A 20,263-nucleotide genomic window follows, 5' to 3' on the forward strand; every position below is an offset into this window, starting at 1 on the left:
TTCTAGGAACAAATTCTCCAAATGGTAAAAAGTGTCACTCACCCTCAGCAGGACATTAACTCATTCACTCCCAGCCATTTTCACAGAAGCAACCCCGTTCGCTCCCGGCCGTTTTACTGGATTTTGACTGATTTTGCAAGGCCCACAGAATATTGTGTTCTATTGCTATAAAAGCATGGAACCTAACAAAAGAAAGATTAAAGTCTCTTCTTTCATCAGGAAAAAAAGTATGTTTCTATCTGTTTCCGTTTTGCAGCAATTAGCATTAGAAGAGAGCTAAGTTTCATCAGTTTTCACAAATCTATTTAAAATTGTAAGTGAGCTTTTTTTCTCTTTGGCCCTGGTTGATCTCCTTTGCTCTGCTGCCACCTGTGTAATAACTACCATTTCTGCAACCGTTCTTTGCAGTTTAGAGGCTGCATCAAAGCCTTCTGTATGCTCTAGCATAAAAAAAAAAACAAAACAAAAACATAAATACGTCTTTGGGACACTTAGAACACTGAAAAAAACGTATTTACACGTTATTGGGAGTAAATGAGTTAAAAGCCACATGCCACATACCAAATGGACTCAATGTCATTTAAGTGGGAACAGAAAAATGTCCGCTTTAGATGACAACCATGAGTGACTTCCAAACTGTATCTATCAAATCAAATGTGAAGCAAGCCCACAATGCGCAGCAGCTGCAGTCTGGAACAACTAGAGGTAGTACAATATTCCTCCTGCTGGAGTCTTATCAGATAGACTTGCCTCCGATGTCAAATCCAATCATTAAAACGACCTTCAAAGTCTTTTCTTGGCCTTGTTTTCGTCCCCATCTGTCTTTAGGATAACACACATGTTCGCACTTTTTCAATGCTGTAGTTTTTTTTGGGGTGAGTGGGTGTTTTTACAGCATAACAGGAACGAAAGACGATTTTTATCAACAGGTAGTGTCTTTTGTCAGTGAATCTTAGCTGTAGTTTATTTCTACATCCATTAGTCTCGAGCGAAACACATGAAGCATGAGGGGCGTCGGGGAGGCGAGCGCGGTCAAACAAATGACCCGGCGAGAGCCGTTGCTTGCGCTCACACTGATTGAGCGCGAGAGGCGGCGTGTGGCATTCTTTATACCGGTCATGTTAAGGCGGAGGTGGCGTATTCAAACACATTATGGATCGGAGAGATGGGGGTTGGGAGTGGGGGTTGGCGTCGCTAAATGCATTAAAGAGTCGACGAGGACGCAGGAGTTCAGCGTTTCGAAACGCATTATTGCGGGGGAACGAGGGCGTGCTTAAATCGTGTTGATGGGGGGCGGAGAGAGACTGTGCTGGGGTCAAGAGAGTTTCTGTTTAATTTCAGTGAGGTGTGTATGCGCTTTGTCGGCCCTCTGAGTGCTGACTGAGTTTTGACATGCATATACAAGCTTACCGTCTCAATGGCACACATACTGTACATGCAGGAACTTTTTTCTCAAGGTCTCCAATAGAAGCCGCTCATTGGTGGACTGTGACCCTGCCAATAAAGCCCGCCGTGAAAGATTAAGCTCAAACCTAGCAAAACACTTCAGCACTTGTTCCCCACTACTTCATCCTGGCACCGAGTCCAGCCCAATTAACCTTACAAGAAGAGACTTTTCAAGCTTGCATCTCCGAGGCAGCGGGGCTACTACCTCTTCCCCGCTGAATTCCTCTTTGCCTGACAACAAAACACCTTGAAGTCGAAGAGGAGGACCCCTCTGCACTCCTGTGGCGGTACTTTGGTTGAATCTTTTCAATCAAACAGGTTGACTTTGCATGGCTAATTAAGTCCTCATCCTTGACGAGCTGTCTGACTTCTCGGGCAAGCGCCTTACCCGGTCCGGGGCTTACATCCCCACGGGGACCACTGGCCAGACGGATTGTTGTCCATCTGGAATAGGATTAGCAGCGCGCCAGGGGCCCATGGCCCTCAGCTCCTGATCCTTTGTTTGAGTCTGAAGTGTTGAGTTGGATGGGGCCAAGCACAGAGGATTGAGGTAATCCCCCAACCTCTTCGGGAGGATGGAACCCACCCACCCAACTGCAACCAACAGTAAACCATAAAATGCTGCAGACCACCAACCACCGTCAGACCCACTGTTGACTCATCACAACACAGCAGGTAGAGGGCTAAAGTGGGGGACCCCCCCTGCCCCCGACATGGAGTGATGTGTGTTGGACGGATAATTTCCACTCACCCTAATCAAAACATGCTGTTCCTGGCCAAGCTTAAACGACAGGAGGATTTAACTGCCGCTTGCGACCACCACCCAGCCCACTGTCTTCTTGTTTTTTTTTACACCCAGTGCTGATATTCATGTAAAAAAAAAAAAAATGTAGATAAGATGAATTTCAAAATTCTGACAAAATCTTAAATTCCGAGTCGGAGCATGTAGATGTTGTGCGTCTCCTGTACACGGCAGATGAGCTGAAATGAAAGCATCCCTTCGTGTTTTGTCACGTCGTAAGTTTTGCCCCGGCAAATTGTTGTTTCGGGTAATCCTCCGTACAGATGAGGAAAGATGAGTTGATCACAAATAGCTGCGCTGCCGAGGCAGAACTTGTCAAGTGTGCAATGTTCCACCACAAAAGAAGGCATTTTGTTTGATTTAAAAGGCTACACCCTTTTTAAGGGATTAGGGAGCAAAAACAGCACAATTCCACCGACTTCTAAGGTCGTCCCTGTGTATAGCTTCTGTGCATTACTGCTTTATGAGGTTGTCTCTTGTTTGTTGGACCAACACTTCAACTATTAATCAGGCTTAAAAGTTGCACCGTAAGGCTTGTGTGTTGTGACCTGACCTCTCCCATGGTGCACCTGTGTATCGGCCTCCAGCCAATAGCAACAGGCCGTCTTTCTTTCATCACCATGTGACACAAGCACACCAGATTAGAGCGGAATCCCGCCAAAAACAACTCTGCTGAGCCCAGGGATAATCCAGAGCCCAAACATCAGAGGGGAGCAGGCGGACACTGCTTCATGTAGAGATGCGTCACTATTGTCCCACCTCGGCGACACAGGAAAAACAGGATGTGATGCTTGAGGTGACGGGGGAGTAACAGTCCCATTAGCTTGGACAAAAACGGGGTTGGTGTCGGAGCCAACAATATAGCACGCCATTATGCGTCACTCAACTTTGTGCTACTTTTGATGTAGCACTATGCAAAAAAAAAATAAAAAATCAAATTCACAGAACCTGTCCCTTACGCAATATCTTCAATGTGGGAACTCTGAATGTTCATTTCCAACAAGTTTACGCCCCGCTGCCGCACTGTACTGTGTGTGTGGAGTGCGTTATATCATATAATTGAGTACGTGTGCAGCTAACTGCCCGGTTTCTCACCAGCAGGACCTGCGGCTTTTCATTTATCTTTAAAGCTGCTCGACTTGCATCAACTCCCTCAGATTCCAACATTGACGGGCTGAAGAAAAGGAGCCTCCGACCGGTGAGGAATGAGACTGATCCTTTGCCAAGCAGTCTCAGCAAGGGGGAACATTGTTGTTCCAGAGAATGTTCCCCATTTTGTAAGGATGCTAGAAATGAAGATAAAACCACCTGTTGAAATCAGATGGAAAATAAAGTTTGATAGTGTGAAAATTCCATATCTGGCCAAGACGCACTTCCATCTACTTTACAAGACTGTAAAGACCAATGGAGTGTTTCATATGCCATAGTGGCATCAAGGCACCAAGTGCACAAGTATTTGAAGTGTTAGTGTAAATGCAGTAGCCGTGAGAACAATGGTGTCTGCGTTTGGATTTAGCCTTAACTGTGCAATTCTGAAGTCTGCCAGCAAGCTCAGTGGCAAGGAGGTGCCATTTACGACGTTTTAACCGCGTTCTCCTCGCGTAAAAGAAGGGCATAAAAGCAAGCACGCTACAGTTTCCACACGCAATTGACTTCTCATTTGGTGCCTGGTTAATTTGTAAAGACTTGTGAGAGGCCAGTTTATTTCACGAGGGCAACCGCAAAATTGTCCTGGATTGAGAGGATGGAGCTAACAGAATTATAACAAGTTGCTACTGTCGATGCGACATTACTTTCTTTGTACAGCCTATTTGGGGAATGTGTAATTCCCTGTCTGGTTTATCCATACGTCGACCTGTATTTTAAATGCATGATATCAACATAATAGTGTCAAAAACATTGTGCAAACTTTGTCAAAAAGTATTGTGAAGGAGGTAAATGTATTCTGTTTGTATCCAAGAGAGCAGACTATCAAAATGTCAATGTTTGGTTTGGCCTGTGACGAATGTAAAAGCTTTGGCAAAGGTTTGCGCTATGTTGAATGATCTTGCAACCCAGCTTGTTGCTTGATTTCCAAAACTTCCCCCCACATGTGAGGAAGACTTTTCAGTATCTGGCCGACAACGCTGCTCACCAGCCAAGTGTGAAAGATAATTGGCCACCTCGGAGCTTTTAATGGAGCCGCTCTGATGGAGTCATTTGCTCGCACCACTTTGCATTTCATCATTCCCCGTCTGTCAATTAGACTTGATTTACAAGGCGTCCGAGGTACAGCCAATGTGAAGCATCAATTTGTGCCGCGGCTGATTGCGCCGGAGTGAGGGGAGATGGCGGGATATATCATTCATTAACACGGCAGAATGTCCTTCAATTATCCCGCGTCGGATTGAAGTGAGTCATCCGGGTCATTAGTCTTATCAGAAGCTCTCTCAGGTATGGAGTCAGAGTCGTGCACTGCGGCATAGATTTTTCAACTATTTTCTGCTTCAGTACAGGCGGGACTCATCGCTCATGAAGTTTGTGTTGACACAGATGGTTTGCATCCACCTTTGGGCCCCGCATGAAGGCTTTAACAGACTGGAAAAGAAGAGCATGTGACTGTTTATTCTTTTTCTCTTTCAGTTACACGACGCAAGGTCTTAAAAGTGACAGACAAAAGCCAGGCAGAGGTGATAACGTGTTAATGAGCACCCCTTGGATAACAAATAAAAGGACGTAATCACGCTATTAAAAATGGGCGCGATGACGCCGTTGATGAGTGATGTCTTTTTAAAGACGGGAGTTGACAAACGGTGCGATGCAAGTATTTTCCCTTGGAAGCGTCTGCAGCCGCAAATCACGGCGAGAACGCATTGAGGTTTCCTCGCCAAAACGCATCATTTATGTTATTTGTTTTCAAAAGGAGATGACATTCAGCAACTATAAGATGGAATACATAATCAAATCTTTCCAAGGCTTACTGCGACATGGCAGGGATGGATGTAAACGTCTTCAAGGTCACTTCATCTTTTATTATTTGCAGATGACTGGTGTTGCTTGTAATTTTTTTGTACTGCAATGCAATACCGACGCATGCGGCGCTCACTTCCTCAGTTGGAGCAATTCAATCCGACGTATTGGCCAGCACACTCAAGAGGCGCTCGGCCGTGATGAGAAATGATAGGATTTCCATACGGCCGCGTTATCGTCTTTCAAACTGAATGGACCTCATGCATGCGGCAGCGTTGAGACCTCAAATGGAGGCGACCGTCAAACAGAAACTGATGTGCAACACACTTTCATTGTATGTAGTTCAGACTCAGCAGGTGGAATGTTCTACCATACAAATAGAACTTTCCAGGGAGGGAAAATGGAGGAAAATACGATTTAATTGGCAAGAACATCAACAGCATTAGTTCCATCGCTTCTCCACCATGCCATCAAATGTCTGCCATTGAAATTCTTTAGCACTTTGATTTTTAAAGCTCTTTCGAGACCTCTCAGAGGTCCTTTTCAATCTGACGCTGGGTGGGTGGAGATGGGAGGCAATGGGTGAGGCTTTGCCGATTCCTCCAAGGGCCCATAAGCTCTTAAATTTGACTCTGAAGAGGGAATAATGAGCTTCTCTGCTGTTGTCTCTGCCTCTCTAAACCTCCTTTCACAGCCAGTATGTTCTTGCATTGACACATACGTTGGCTTTTAAAGGACTCTAGGATTAGGCCGCACCCCCGTTCCTTATAAGTTCCAATTGGTTCTTTCCGCATCAGTTGATGAGCCTCCTTTGGACTCCCACATCTCGGCAGTCTTTTATCTCGTAGTTTGAAGTTGCTTAGTCACTCGGTGCATTGTGTTTGCTTGTTAGTTGCTCTCATTAAAATATCTTTGTGAAAAATATGCGGGTTGCCAAGCACCCAGAAAATAGGCTTTTTATTTAAATGTCTGCAAATGTTATGAAACCTACCGAGTCTGACACAACCTAGGTCAGGTCAAGACAATTGTTTGGATTCTTTTTCCTGGTCACTGATTGCTAGGCAGAGTTCAAAGAGCTCATCTGACCCATAGACCAACGAAAACAATTGGCCAAGTAGACGAGACATATTTATTCTAACATATTGATATCTCTTTTGAAATTAAAAACACCTTCAGCCTGTAATGCAGAGTCACCACTGTCATTTATTGTGATGGTATCTAACCCTTCACCTCTACCAACGTCAGCAACAAGTTGCAGCTGGAAGTCTTCCAACTTGTGAATCAGTGTGTGTGTGTGTGTTACCATCACATTTCCCTCACATCCTGTAAATGCTTCCCGATTACCACCGTCATCTCGCACACGTGTGCGTGAGCCAGAGATCCCCACGGGGGACGTCCAGCCGGGCCCAGAAGACACAGATGAAAATGCAGTGAATAAATTCACCTCGGCAACTTCCTCATCCATTGAGTCACTGCTCCAGATGGTTCACTGCACAAGCAACGCGCTTCCACTTTGATTTAATATTGTGGTAATGCTTCTGAGTGGATGCGCACACGGGATGTGCCAAATTCAGTGGTAAAGGAGATTATCCTGTGCATGACGGGGTTATGTGACCCCATTGTAAACGCGGAGGCTGACCTTTGAACTCTCGGGAAAACGATGAAACCTCCCATTTCCCTCTGTTAGATCTCATGGCATACAGAAGAAATCTTACAAGACTCTTTGAGGCATACTTTCCAAGAGATTAAGTCATTTTAATTTTGTTAATTAATATGCACCATTTCCAAAAGTGACTTTGTGCAAGTCTCTGATTAGCTAAAAATTGTCTTGCAAGAAAGGGTTTTTGCAGTTCCACCTTTTGCTAATACATACAATTATCTGCCTTCTTTCTTTAATTATATTTGTGTGTGCAAGTGGATTTCTCCCCTGGAGTTAATGGGAATAAGAGAGGGCATAAATTAGCGACCCAAAGTTGAGCTTTCACATGCTTCTACACTGAATATGTGTGGGTGTAACTGGTTGAGAGTTGAGACATTTACTTTTTTATCAGGATAATTGCTCAACCATATGTTTCCCCCCCCCTTGTCTACAAGTGCAGGTAAATGTTTGCATGCGGCCGGTTTGGTCGCTGATGTATTAGGTGATACGCCCGCTCGTCAGCAGACACATGCGATGCGTGATGAAAAAAAATCCAGACTTACACAATTACCTCCTGGACCCTCACTCCCTCCCTGGTCAGTCATAGTCACTCATTTTTGTTATCCCATTCCGCCCCCTCCCTTGTTGCCGATGGCGTAATCGGAGCAGGATACATCCTGGTGCGCATACCGGTGTCCGAGCCAATCACTCACGTCTTTTCCGCACCTTCTGACACAGAAAGCTGCCTTGTGGCCTGAGTTGATCATAACTTCTTTCACTGTATACTTTGCTGCTGGTCTTCCTCTGGTGTCATTCCACCTTTTTCCCGGATGTGTCTTTTTCTGATGCGTGACCTGCTGTAACCCAAATTTAGAGGTTTAGCAAGGGTGAGTGAGCAGGATGTGGCGTAAAGGAAGTGGAGGACTGCTCGTACCTTGAACCTGATGAGGTGTTATGGAGGGTATGATTTAAGATGGGTGGGTTTCCGGTTGCAGAGGTGAAAGGTGATAGGACAGCTCGGGTGGGACGTTTCCGATTCTTTGTCATGTAGTGTCTTGTTACGTAATCATTTTTTTTCTGAATTGCCACCAAATGAAGACATATTGAGTGCATACAGATTTTGACACGCATAATCCCACCCGGTCCACCACGTTCTCATAAACAGGGTGTCTGGTATCCTCTCCTATTTTTACTAGCGGGCGCTGAAAGCCTCTGGAAGCCCCTCGTCAATGCCCATCTCGTTCCCCCCGCCAGCACAGTGTCACCATTTATTAAGTCGTCATTACTCAGGCCCGCCTCGGCCCGCTGGAGGGTGTCTGAAATGGACGGGTGAGAATAGGTCGGCCTGTTGCCGCGCTCCCTAAAGGGCAAGCCCGCTAAAGGCGTGTTGCAGCAGATCGATGCAGGTAGCCGAGCAGCCATTAGCCGGGATAATGCAGACAGATAGGGGGAGGCAGAGGTCGATGGATGGAGAGGACACTTTCATATGTCTGTCTGCACATCGCCTTGTTTTGGGTAAACAGCCAAAAAGGCTTTTTGGACTGAAAGGGTGATGAGATATGAGAGGTGATGGACACCATGGTGGTGGAAACCAATGTTACAAAGGAAAATGCTGAAAGACTTTTGACAGCCTTAACAAAAAGTTTGATGATTCTGGCAAAATTCTAATTGGGAAATCTTTGGATACTTTGATTCAGGTAGTGGGGCTACCAAAACATGATGGTACCCTTAGGAGGAGGCTTGGTCCTTTCCCGTTGTTTTCTTTAGACCGTCTCGAGGTGTGCCAGTTGACACATCAGCACCCATGTTTATCAAAGCTTTTATCACCTCAACACCGCAACCCAAGCATCCACCCCCACTGCACGGGAAGGAAGCAGGAGGTGCCCACACGCATACGCGCAAGTATACCAACCACTTGCGGGGACGTCTGTGGGTGTTGGTTTCGTGGACCCGCAATCCCTCATGTGAATGACTTTCCCCAAGACGGGGTCTGTCACAGACAGGTTGACTACCAACATGTTTTCACAAGCCAATATAAAACTGAATAATCAAATTGGATGAAACTCCCAATGCTCATGCAGAGTACTTTTTATATTGTCACAAGGTTTGTCCGCTTACTTCCCTTCCTTTTCAGAGGTCCACGTGCATCTCTAAAAATAAAATCCCTTTCAAAGAAAGCGGAAAATGCTGAGCATGTCATGACTGAAACAAAAAAAAAAAACACGAGGAAATGTGGGCAAATGAGACAAGGCGATTCATGTTAGTGTTTCATCGTCGCTCTCAAGTTATCCCGCCCCCGTCGCTCTCTCTCCCATCTCTCACTCCCCTCCCCTCCCTTTGCTCTCTCTCTCTTCCTCTCTCGCTCCAGCAGTCTGCTGGAGCTCCACGCCAGGATTAGAAGATTGCCGCCAGTGTCTGCTCATAGGAAAAAGGACAGAAGACTCGAAAAAAAATCGGGAATATAAGACAGCCTTCACTTGACACATTTTGGTAGTTCAAGTCTTTCCCAAGTGTCCTGCGAATACCTCACCTGGGGCGTAGATTGATCACCACAGGGACTACCGTCTGGACCTCCATACGGAGAGCCATGTGAGCTGCACCCCACCTCAAACTGTCCAACACTCCTAAGGTAAAGGGAGCACACCTTGGATTCTTGCCTTTCTCTGGATCCTTCACTTGCGTACGCGCCGAGAGGGATTCTCCGGGCTCGTCGCTGTGCCCCTTGGAGCCACTCGTCTTGGGGTGCTGGTAGGGCTGTGAGTGCCCCCCTGGTCTGGAGGCCAGCCGGCAGCACTCCAGCACCATGGATTACCTGTTCGGCGTTGTGGTGCTGCTGTCCTGGGCGGTGCAGCCGGGAAGTGGACTTGAGCCCAAGCACAATGTGCCCAGGCTAAAGCTGTCATATAAGGGTAAGCCCGTTCTCGTTTCACCATCCAATCTCCTGGTTAATGCGTGACCTTAGCAGAACAAGGCTGGTCTAGTCTCTTTTTCTTGCCCACGGGCACTCTTTCATTCTTTTCTTTTCATCTATTTTTTGCTCACAAGAATTTTTCCCTCCTCTAATTCTGCGTGGCTATTTCAGTCGCTGGTTACCTCCAAGAACATCTCCCATTAACTTCTCTGTTACTTTGCCTCTCTCTTGCTTAGAATTTGCTATTCACATTACAAATGTCCAGATTGGTTCCATATGCTGAAGTAGAGTTCTTGCCTGAAGTTAAATGTATATATTGGCCCCTGTCCTCACTGTGCCGCCCTGTTAAGTGCCCTGGACAACCAGTAGAGCCTTTCTTCCATTAAATAAGGTTTCAGTGTTGACGCAGAGCCATTCTTTAAATCAAAGCTGTGCCCAGAATGGCAGAATATTTTGACTAAATACATTTACCATAGTTTTATTTTTAATGTTGAGTTGTGCATGTACGTAGACGGCAAACGTGTCATTGCCTCCTGCTGCGTTATTTTGTGGGGCGGCTGCCGAGTGCTGTTTCTTCCGACCCTCGTGCCTCCTCCCTCCCGCTAAAATCCCGCTCTTTCCAATAGCAAACTTTTCCTCTTTGCTCGGAATAATAACATTTTCGGCATACTTTTGAGAGGTTAGGAGGGAGGTTGTTGTGGTTCTCGCCCTAAAACATGCTCCAGAGAGTGTGGTCTCTTTATTTTAGTCTCTCTCGTAAAATGTTTCCCTGGAAAATTTATGATCAATCGCCGTCAATTTGCAAGTGACAACAGGATTTTGTGGTAGAAGGTTGCCTTGTGTGCTCGACTGTGCAGACCAAAGTTTTGGTCCCTGGGATAATTTTGCTCTAGTTGAGAAATATATTTAGAAATCTTACGAAGGGGGTGAATGTGATGTTTGCCACTCTAATTGATGTTCTATCTTTGGCCGACTTGTTTGCTGTAACTTATGTTTAGCGGCCTGCTATATGACATGTTTCATCCTTCCGACGAAGCCCAGGTTGTAATTTTGGTGTGATATATTTCCCATTATCACAGTTTGCGTCCACTCTCACCCTGTGCTTGGGCCCCAATTCTCAGTAGGCAGAGACGAGATGACGACTTTTATTGAGTCTATATAATCGCGGGTGGTACAAAGTGGGCGGTCGCCAAGGTGAAGTCTGTGCGGCTTGATTGGAAGAGAAGGAGCCGATTCCTGACAGTGGACAGTGATCAGTTGCGCGCTGTAGAGATGTACATGAAGCGTTACCTGGGCAACCGAAGCCTGGAAAGCTGAAGAATGAAGGGCTTCAAGCGTGCATCTCAGAGGACGCAAATAAATCTGCCAGGACTCACCTGATCCGAGTCAGACCTCCCCTGGGTGCCATAGTGGGGGCCAGCCTGCAGGCGTGATGAGGGGAAAAATGTCATCCCTCCCTCAGCCATCTGTGTGAAGAATGCTAGAATGGTACTACTCAAGAGGAATACACTGTCATCCAGTATCTGTATTAAGTGCACGAGTGATGAATTAGAGAGTACAACCTCTTTGTTCATGTGCGATGGGACTTGACACACTCCCTGGTGACTTGCCAGCATGTTTTTTTTTTGTGTGTGTGTGTAAAAAAAAAAAAAAAAAAGTGTCCGGTCTTATAATTAGACACCTGGTTGTGTGCGTGTGCATCTGCCAACAAATCTGTCGTTGATTGTGTGCATCGGCGCTTGCGTTGTCTGGAGCCCCACAGGTGTCTCAAGGCGCTCTTGATGCCTGTCACAGGACTGGAGGAAGGGTTGCTGGCACGAATTGGCAGCAAGACGGTCACAGACGGAAGCGAGGCTGGCCGCGGAGTGAGGTGTCACTCATCCCTTCTTCCTGCATAGTAATTAAGTCAAATAAACGACAAGGCGGAATCCTCTCGAGCGAGACGACCACACGGGTGCTGAGTGATGCCTCAGCACGGTGGATGGAATAAGCGGGGCCTGTGATTTTGGGACTGTCAAATAAACAAGCCAGCACACGAAGAGAGACCGGCCGACAACACCCATTCAGGGAGTTGGACAGCGTCTCTGATTTAGCTCATGTGGAAAGGACGCGGTGACGAGCAGGCAGTTGGCCGCGCAGGATGGCCGACAGATAAAATGAGCCCTCGCGGGACAGCTGGCGCAGCAAGTGCAGAGTGAATGATTTCCCAGAGGGGCCAGTTGGGACGTTGGGAAAAAAAAAATGGCCCCGCTTCTCAGACAGGAAGATCGCAGGAGTTAATGATTTTCTCTCTTCGTGGAATAAATACTTTTACTTCTGCTGACAAGTACACGAGGGAGGTGAATGGAGAAAGCCAACTCCAAGCGAAGTTGATCTTGGGGATAGTAAAGATAATCATGGGCTTCCTGCTGTAATTAGTGACGGGTAGGTGAGGATGGAGGTTGGAATAGAAAGACGGCTCTGAGCTTAAACCCTTTCTCGTTCAGTGTGCCAACAGTAACAACCTCGACATACTAATTATTGTTAAGAAAAATGTGCAGCAGTTCATCCTAATGATAACAAAATTGTAACGCTAAGTCCTCAAACTAAGGGAACCTCACTCCATCCGCTTTGCTGCACATGTGGACAACATTGCTCTATTTACAACAAAATGTAGGCTTGAAATCTTCTTCTTTTCTTCCTCTTTGGAAAAGTGCATCATTACTTTTTGTGACTTTTGGTTGCGCACGCATGCTTCTAAAAGCAACAATGCTTTGCTCCCACGGTTCGATGCACTCGTGCATTCCTCAACACAATGCCTGCACAAGCCTCTTGCACGGCGAGCAGCTACCAGGAGGAACACTGACTCCTATAGGTCAAGCTGTGTATATGTGCATAATAGAAAAGCAGTGTGACCCCCTAGTGATCCCAAGACTAAAACACTTTGGGAACCTGATAATTTCTGTCAGCTTGGGTAATTATGGAGTCCACTGTGAAGTGAAGAAGGCTGGGAATCTGGATCAGACTTGCAGAGCTTCAAATAGACTCTCGGTGTGGAACCGCATTCACTGTAGTCTGGACTCCATAATAAGCCTGTCTCTGTGATTTGGTCCTCGTCGGCCCCAAAAAGAGTCGAGCGTACGTTTTGGGCTCCCGGCTAATCAGCGAGCATCTTCTGTCTGTCTCCTCCCGTCTACCCTACCGTGCCGGATGTGGATAATTACAAGGTGTTCATATTCACCAGCTTTGGAGACGCCGGCCTCCGTGTCATTCCTCTCGGCGGAGCTCCTCCTCCGCACAAACCACAATCACGCCGAATTTAAGTACAATCTTAAAGCATGTTTTGACTTCAGTCTCCTTGATACGCTTCACTGTCCTCTTGAGCGACCCTCATTTTTAAACATTCCATGAGACCAAGCCCATGTTTTGCCGCGGCTTTGTTGTATTTATTTGAAACATGCTCAGTGTTAAACCCAAAATATATCACGGTCCCACTCTGATTCACTCGTGTGTGTTTGGCGAGCATGTGCCACATATTCAACAAGAATCTACTCGCGATGACTAAGAGAAGCAATGTGGAGCCCAGTGGAAGCGCATTATTTGGAAGTGTGCAAAGTGGTTTATTTTGGTCCACAGGGAATGGCTTGCATCTTAATTCATGCCAAACAATTTTTGGGGGAATGCTCCCATGAGAATTTTTAGGTTTTCGATCACCTGAAAATATTATATGTCTGTTTTGTACTCAAAATTAACTGCATTAATTTTTGTACAAAGATCCTGCTACTAGTTAGCAATTTGGTATTCATACATTTCATAAAATAATTACTTTTTGTGTAGTTTGTACACTAATAATTATTTGCATTGATTCATTAAAAAAAAATAAAATAAAAATGCTTGAAGCCCGACTGCTTGAATGGTGCCGATTTGCATCAACAACCAGGATGCGGGCTGGGCGTTCGCCGTGACAATATCGCGCAGAACGAACGAGACCGCCCGACGAGTCGCTCGGAGACCATCCACCTCGCCGCCGTCTTTGCATCTGCCGTGAGGCGCTCGGGTTACGGCCGAGGTGCAGATTTGCTGAACCGCGGATATGAACGGGTTCTGCCACCTGCTCAGGCTCGTCAGTCACAGCGGAGAGGAGGGCGCACCGCTCGGTCCCAGTAGAATCGGGTTACAAATTAGTGGACGACGGATTGATGGAGAACACGAGGACACATGCTTGATGGGAGGAAAAAGTTCAACTGCTTTTTCGTGGCGAATACTTGACTTCTTCGTCAAGCGTTTGATTCCATGCTCGGCTACATTCAATGCAAAGATAGCTTTCGGAATTTGGTGTTCGTACCTGCTTCCAATTGGGCCTCATTTGAACAAACTTCCTAGAACAGGGTTCACAAATTCTGGTCCTCGGGAGTCCTGTAGGTTTTAGATGTTTCCCCCTACCAACACACCTGATACTGAAGATCAGGATCGTTATCAGGCATGCTGATGAGCTGATTATATGAATTAGGTGTGCTAGTAGGTGGAAACATCTCAAACCTGCAGGACTCCAGACCTCGAGGATCGGAATTGGTGTACCCTGCCTTAGGAAGGTGCTCCCAAAATACGTGTTTCAAACCAAAATCCTACCTCATCCTTCAGACTTTTTTGTGCATCCTGTCATGAGATGGGTCCACCAAATCTGTGCTGCTCAGTAAAAAAAAAAATTGGTCTAACAAAGTACCAGCCCTTCAGTTCACTTAAATCCAAAATGGCATCTTTCCTGTTCGGTTTTAGGCATGGGTCCTTGAGACTTTTTGGGGTGTCCTTTCATGATAGATGGTTCCACCAAATTCCATGTTGCTCAGTGAGACTGGTGGAGGGGGCTGATTTTTTTTTCTTCCCTTTTTCTTAAGTCCCTAACAAGATACTAGACTTGCAAAATTGTGCAGAATGGCTTCTTCAAACCAAAACTGCAGACTTCCTGTGCAATTGTGGGCATGAGTCCTTGAGTCTTTTTCATGCGTCCTGTTATGCTAGTATGCATGTCCACCCAATTATGTGTCATTTTCCGAAACTGCTGTCCATGGCTACCTTCGAACTTTCTATGTTTTCCTGTTTGAATTAATTAGCGTGTGTTGCTATTTTGTCTCTCTGGGGCGCCGAGCGCCATTGTGTTCGCCATCCACACTTTGCCCTCTCGCTTTCTGCAGCCTCGCCTCATTAGTCTGGAATAAAATGTCAGTGGCGACACGAAGCAGACACACGTGACCGCGCTTGTAACCGCAGCCTCCGCGTTTGATTCATCTGCAGAGCAGCTCCACGCCACGCCGGCATTTGCATACAAGCTGTGTGTGTTAAATGAGAAGCAGAGAGTGTGCGTGTCGCATGAACGTTTAGCGGCGTGCACGTGCGGGCTCGCTGCGGTGGGCGCCTTCGGGCCTCCAGCCTGTCTGTGGTCGGCGCGCTCGCTGTGGTCCCGCCGCGCAGTGACAGGAGGAGACGCACTAATCAAATGCTTCCATATTCAACCACTATTTACAACGTGTGTGTGTCTGGGTGTGTGCTTGCCTGCATTTTTCAGTTCCTCTCCTGTTGAGTTGTCTCTCGTTTGCCCGTATTTGCCACACCAACGAATACTTGGTGTAGTGCAATACAGTATGAATGCAGTGTAAAACATTATACACTATACTGAAGGTGGTGTTCCTAATGTTGTGGCCATCCCATTCATGAGTATGGGAGTGAACTAAATACAGTAATAGGAACATCACTCAACTTTTTGAAATAAACTCAAAAAAACATACAGAATTACTTTTACTTGTATGTTAGTACGATTAAATTATATATTTTTTCCAATAATGGAATTCTGTGGTAATACAGTAAGAGGAAATAATCAAAAAATTATACAGTGAAATCTAAAATTAAAGTCAAATCGTTGTTTTGAAAGTAAAAACGTGTAAAGTGAAAAAAAAATAACTGCATAAAAAACAGAGTGAAAGCATTAAGTAAAATAAAATATTTAAAGTAGTAAACTAATACAGTGATAAATAAAACATAAAAAGGAAAATGTAATTGAAAAATAAAAATGTTTTTAAAACGGGGGAAATATGTGAATAACAGTGAAATAATAATCAAAAAATTATACAGTGAAATCTAAAATTCAAGTGAAATAGTTATTATGAAAGTAAAATTATGTAAAGTGACAAAAATAACTACAAATAAAAATGTAATACAGTGAAAGCATTAAGTAAAGTAAAAATATTTAAATTTAAAGTAATACAGTGATGAATAAAACATAAAAAGGAAAATCAAATAATACAAGACAAACGTTTTTAAAAGGGGAAAATCTGTGAATAACAGCAAAGTAAAATCTACATAAAATAAAAGTATTGTTAAAAATAGAATTAAAAAAACATAAAAATTAAATTAAAAAATAAAAATATTTTTAAAGGGGGAAAAATATGTGAATAACAGTGAAATCAAAACTCCACAAAATAAAGTAAAAGTAGTTTTAAAAAATAGAATTAAAAAAAAAAAAAAAAGATGGGAAAGAATTAGATGGGAAAGCATTATTTAAAAATTGTTTTATCGTAACCGGAAATTGATTTTGTATTTTGCATCACACAAATGAATATGATCATTAAAAAATAAAAACATACAGTAATCAGTAATTTCCTTGGCAACTGGCGTGAACTACTCGATATTATTATTATTATTTAATTTTATTTTTTTTGCCAATTATTAGAAAGTGTGTCACAACCAATGCATTGTAAGTGCACTTGCTTTTAACTGCGTGTGCAAATGGAACGCTGTGGGCCGAAGGTTTCATTTCTTTTGTTCCGCTCTTCACTCGTCCAAGCCCTCGAGCCCTGATGAGCGAGCTCGCCGTTTCGGCACGCTGACATTCGACACACGCTTGAGCTGCTCTTGGAAAGTCCAACACTCCAAAAATATGAGAACCATTTCAAATGTGGCAACAGAGACGAGAGTTGTGTGCAAACTGTCATCTTTGTACCTGGCACCTGGTCGTGTTGTTCCCCGCGTCGCCACGGCAACAGGCCCACACCTGCTACTGTGCTCTTGCAGGGAAGGCGAGAGGAAGAAAAGCCAGAGAGGGAGGAGAACTTTGTGTGGATATCCTTGAGCTTAGGATAATATTTGAACACATTGTGGAGCGCCGCATTCATTTTCCATGCCTCCTTTTTTTTTTTTTTTTTTTTTGCCGCCTTCCTGCACCTGCGTTTTGAGCCCCGAGTCTCGGCGAACACACACCGAGAAGAAAAGGAAAGGGCGGAGTTGGAACACGCCAAACAAAACGTTCAAGAACGACACATCTTTGCTTTTATAAAGATCAAATCGCGCTTGAAGGACGCCAACTCCCTTTTTTCCATCCTCATCAAGACACTCCTTTCACGTGATTGAGTCGTACCACTCAAAATGTCACAAATATTCCATATGAAGGCCTTTATGGGATCTGATGCAGTATCCGTCGTCTTATTTGTTGTTTTCAGAAATTCCACACACAAGAAGAGTCCGGTCGCTTGCATGACCTGGTGACCCACATTTGGATTTTACATTCAAATAAGTTCATAATGACTTGGGCAGTTAGTTATGTTATTAGGCTAACAATACGTTTGTGTGGCGTGATGACGTATCTGACAAAAAGATGAAGGGGATCACACTGAAATGAAAACGTGAATAAACGTAAAATACAAACGTAATATGAACATTCAAAATAATTTACAAGCATATAAAGCAATTGTGAAAATATATACAAATATTGTACATCACAAAAAAATAAATAAATTGTGAAACATCTTTAATTTCTGATACTGAGAAAGTTCTAACAATAAAACTTCTATTTCAAGAATTTATGATTTATTTATAAATGAGGGAAAAGGTTTTTACATGAATAATTCTGTAATGTGAAAATATGTAAAGTTGTATATGTCGAGTGTAAAGGCTTAATAATATAATATGACACAAATAACACAAGTTGTAATTTCAAGTCTATTTTTTTATTTTAATTTATTTTATAATAATGGTCTGAATATTTTACAAAAATAAAATGGTAATTTCAAGTAAATTATTAAAGGGAAACTTGACTCATTGAACAATTTTCAGGAATGAAAGCTAATATTTTGTCCAGAATGAATTTGATAACTTCATTATTTTTCATGTAGAATTAATACATTTAAAAAGTAATTTTTCTACTTACTGTCGACTGATGATGACATCACCTGTGCTGACCTGACCAATCATGGCTCACCTGTTTTCTGGGTTTGTGCATTTTTAAATGTACAAATTGTACATAAAAATAATTACCACATTAATTATAGACAAAATATTAACTTTTTACTGCAGAAAATGGCTCAATGAGTCAAGTATCCCTTTAAAGGAGAAAACAAGACACAAAAATCAAACTAAAATTCATCGAAAAATGTACCCGTTTGTTGAACCCCATGCCGCCATTCCACACGATAACGCACACACTCACGCAGCTGAGCTCCTGTGACGTCGTAAAAAGAAAACAAAAAAGTGAAATCCCGCCTGTGGCTCGTCTTTGATTACGGCGCGGCATGTGGGTGTCGACGCCTGTTTGGCAAATGGACGATCGTCCTCCAATTCATTGTTTGCTCTTCAGTCAAGTGCGTGTGTGTGATTTGAGAATAGAACAATGGAACAACAACACTGTGGTTCACACTCAATGTCAACCATGTGCGTGTTTTGCTACTGTTTTTTTTTTTTTTTTTTTTTTTTTTGCACTCTCAATTAAGTACGTCAGAAGGTAAAAGATGTGACACAAACACGCACACACTTGTATAGAGTTCATAGGTGAGTGTGTGACTTTGAAGCTGCTGAGTGTGCACTTGCCGCTCCAAGAGTTTGCGCTGCGTAAGCAAAAATGCCGATTGGATGAGACTGGAACAAACTTTGTGTGTGTGTTTGTAGTTTTGTAAACATGCACAAGAGCTCGACTTGTCTTCTGGTGCGAACGTTGAGTGTAGTGTGTCCATGTTTAGGTTGGAGGTCACTTTCTCCTATTTTGACTTTCTCCAAACACAATAGAAACACTGTTGCAATTGCTACGACGTTAGCGTTAGCATCGCAGCTAACTGGATGGAAGGGAGGTTTTGCTGGTATGCTTCAGATTTAATGGATTGTTTTCCCGTTTTATAGATAGACATAGACGATGGTTACGACTGCTGTGAGTATTGTTCTATGTCTACTGTTTACTGAAATGTTTGTGGCTTATAAAAGGATATCGACACTGCGGCATTAATGTTGTTTTTTAGCGTGTATATGGTATTTTGTATTGTGTGTAGCATTAAGCTAGTGGACTTTCCGAAATTAGGTTTTTGTTTTAAACACACAAAATCTTTAGTTTAATGCAGTGGTGTCTAAACTACGGCCCGGGGGCCATTTGCGGCCCGCCGTCCATTTTTCAGTGGCCCGCAACATATGCTAAAAATGGCATTTGACTCAGTTCAAATAAAATAAACAAAACACAAATGTTTGGAGATGGTCAAAGTAAGAAGGGAGGGTATCGAAAAACAGGTGCCATTAAAGTTTATTTTAGTTAACTAAAACTAATAAAAGAACTAAAACTAAAATTCAAAAAACAATATTGTTACAGGTATAAAATAAAAACGAAAATGCTTTTTAAAAAATGAAAACTAACTGAAACTACATTTTATGTTTACAAAACTAACCAAAACTAACTATAATTATAGCAAACATGTCCTTCGTTAAACCGGAATAATGACGTTTGAAAAGTCGTGACGTCAGTGAAGTGACGTCATCTAGCAGCAGCCAATAGAAAAGCACCAAAAGATGACGTCACTCCCATGGTGTGTTTTAAATATTGCGCACAAGTAATACACATTAAAAAAATAATAATTAAAAAAAAAAAAAAAACTAATACTAATACTGAAACTAACAAACATTTTTTAAAGAACTAAACTACTAAAAACTAACAGAACCACCCTGAAAACTAATAAAAAACAACTAAAATGAAAAATTCCAAAACTATAATAACCCTACTGCCATATTACAAATAAATTGTTTTATATACTGTAGCATTTTTCTAAACATGCAAAAGCACAAAAAAAATTATTTGTACAATTTTTCGGACGAAACACAATTTCTCTTGATAACATTATGTGGCCCTTGTGTCCTTCTGATTTTCTGTATGTGGCCCTCAAATGAAAAAGTTTGGACACCTCTGGTTCAATGGTTTTTGTGTTGCCTTCATTAATCAGCCCTTTTAGTTCAGTTTTCCGGCTCTTTATTTCACATGCACATGTCCACTTCTCGCGGTTCATTCTCTACTACTTACTGTTCTAGAAAGTTTCTTTTTGAAGAATTTTTCACTGTCTGGCAAACATTTTTGCTTGCAATTGATTTTTTTTTTCCCATCACAAAATTTGGACTTAATTGTTTTCTTTCATTGGATGGCGATAACATGCGCCACTCCCACTTCCTGCCGCATCTTTCCCATCGTGAAACCCAAGACGATCTCCTCGGGTTCCGTTGACTGGAAATGGCATTTCCTTCC

General features: G+C 43.4%; 1 protein-coding gene across 2 annotated transcripts in view; it reads left to right on the forward strand.

The window, feature by feature from the left end:
• The first annotated feature begins 9,203 nt into the window (after positions 1 to 9,203).
• Positions 9,204 to 20,263, forward strand: part of sema3aa (sema domain, immunoglobulin domain (Ig), short basic domain, secreted, (semaphorin) 3Aa) — a 57,362-nt gene continuing 46,302 nt past the window's right edge. For both annotated transcript variants that reach the window (XM_077501400.1, XM_077501401.1), the window contains exon 1: positions 9,204 to 9,745. In XM_077501400.1, coding sequence (XP_077357526.1) covers positions 9,640 to 9,745 — 106 coding nt within the window. In that variant the 5' untranslated portion in view covers positions 9,204 to 9,639. The remainder of the gene's footprint in view (positions 9,746 to 20,263) is intronic.

This window comes from Festucalex cinctus, chromosome 16 (genome assembly GCF_051991245.1).
Source record: "Festucalex cinctus isolate MCC-2025b chromosome 16, RoL_Fcin_1.0, whole genome shotgun sequence".
In the NCBI taxonomy this organism is placed as follows: Eukaryota; Metazoa; Chordata; class Actinopteri; order Syngnathiformes; family Syngnathidae; genus Festucalex; species Festucalex cinctus.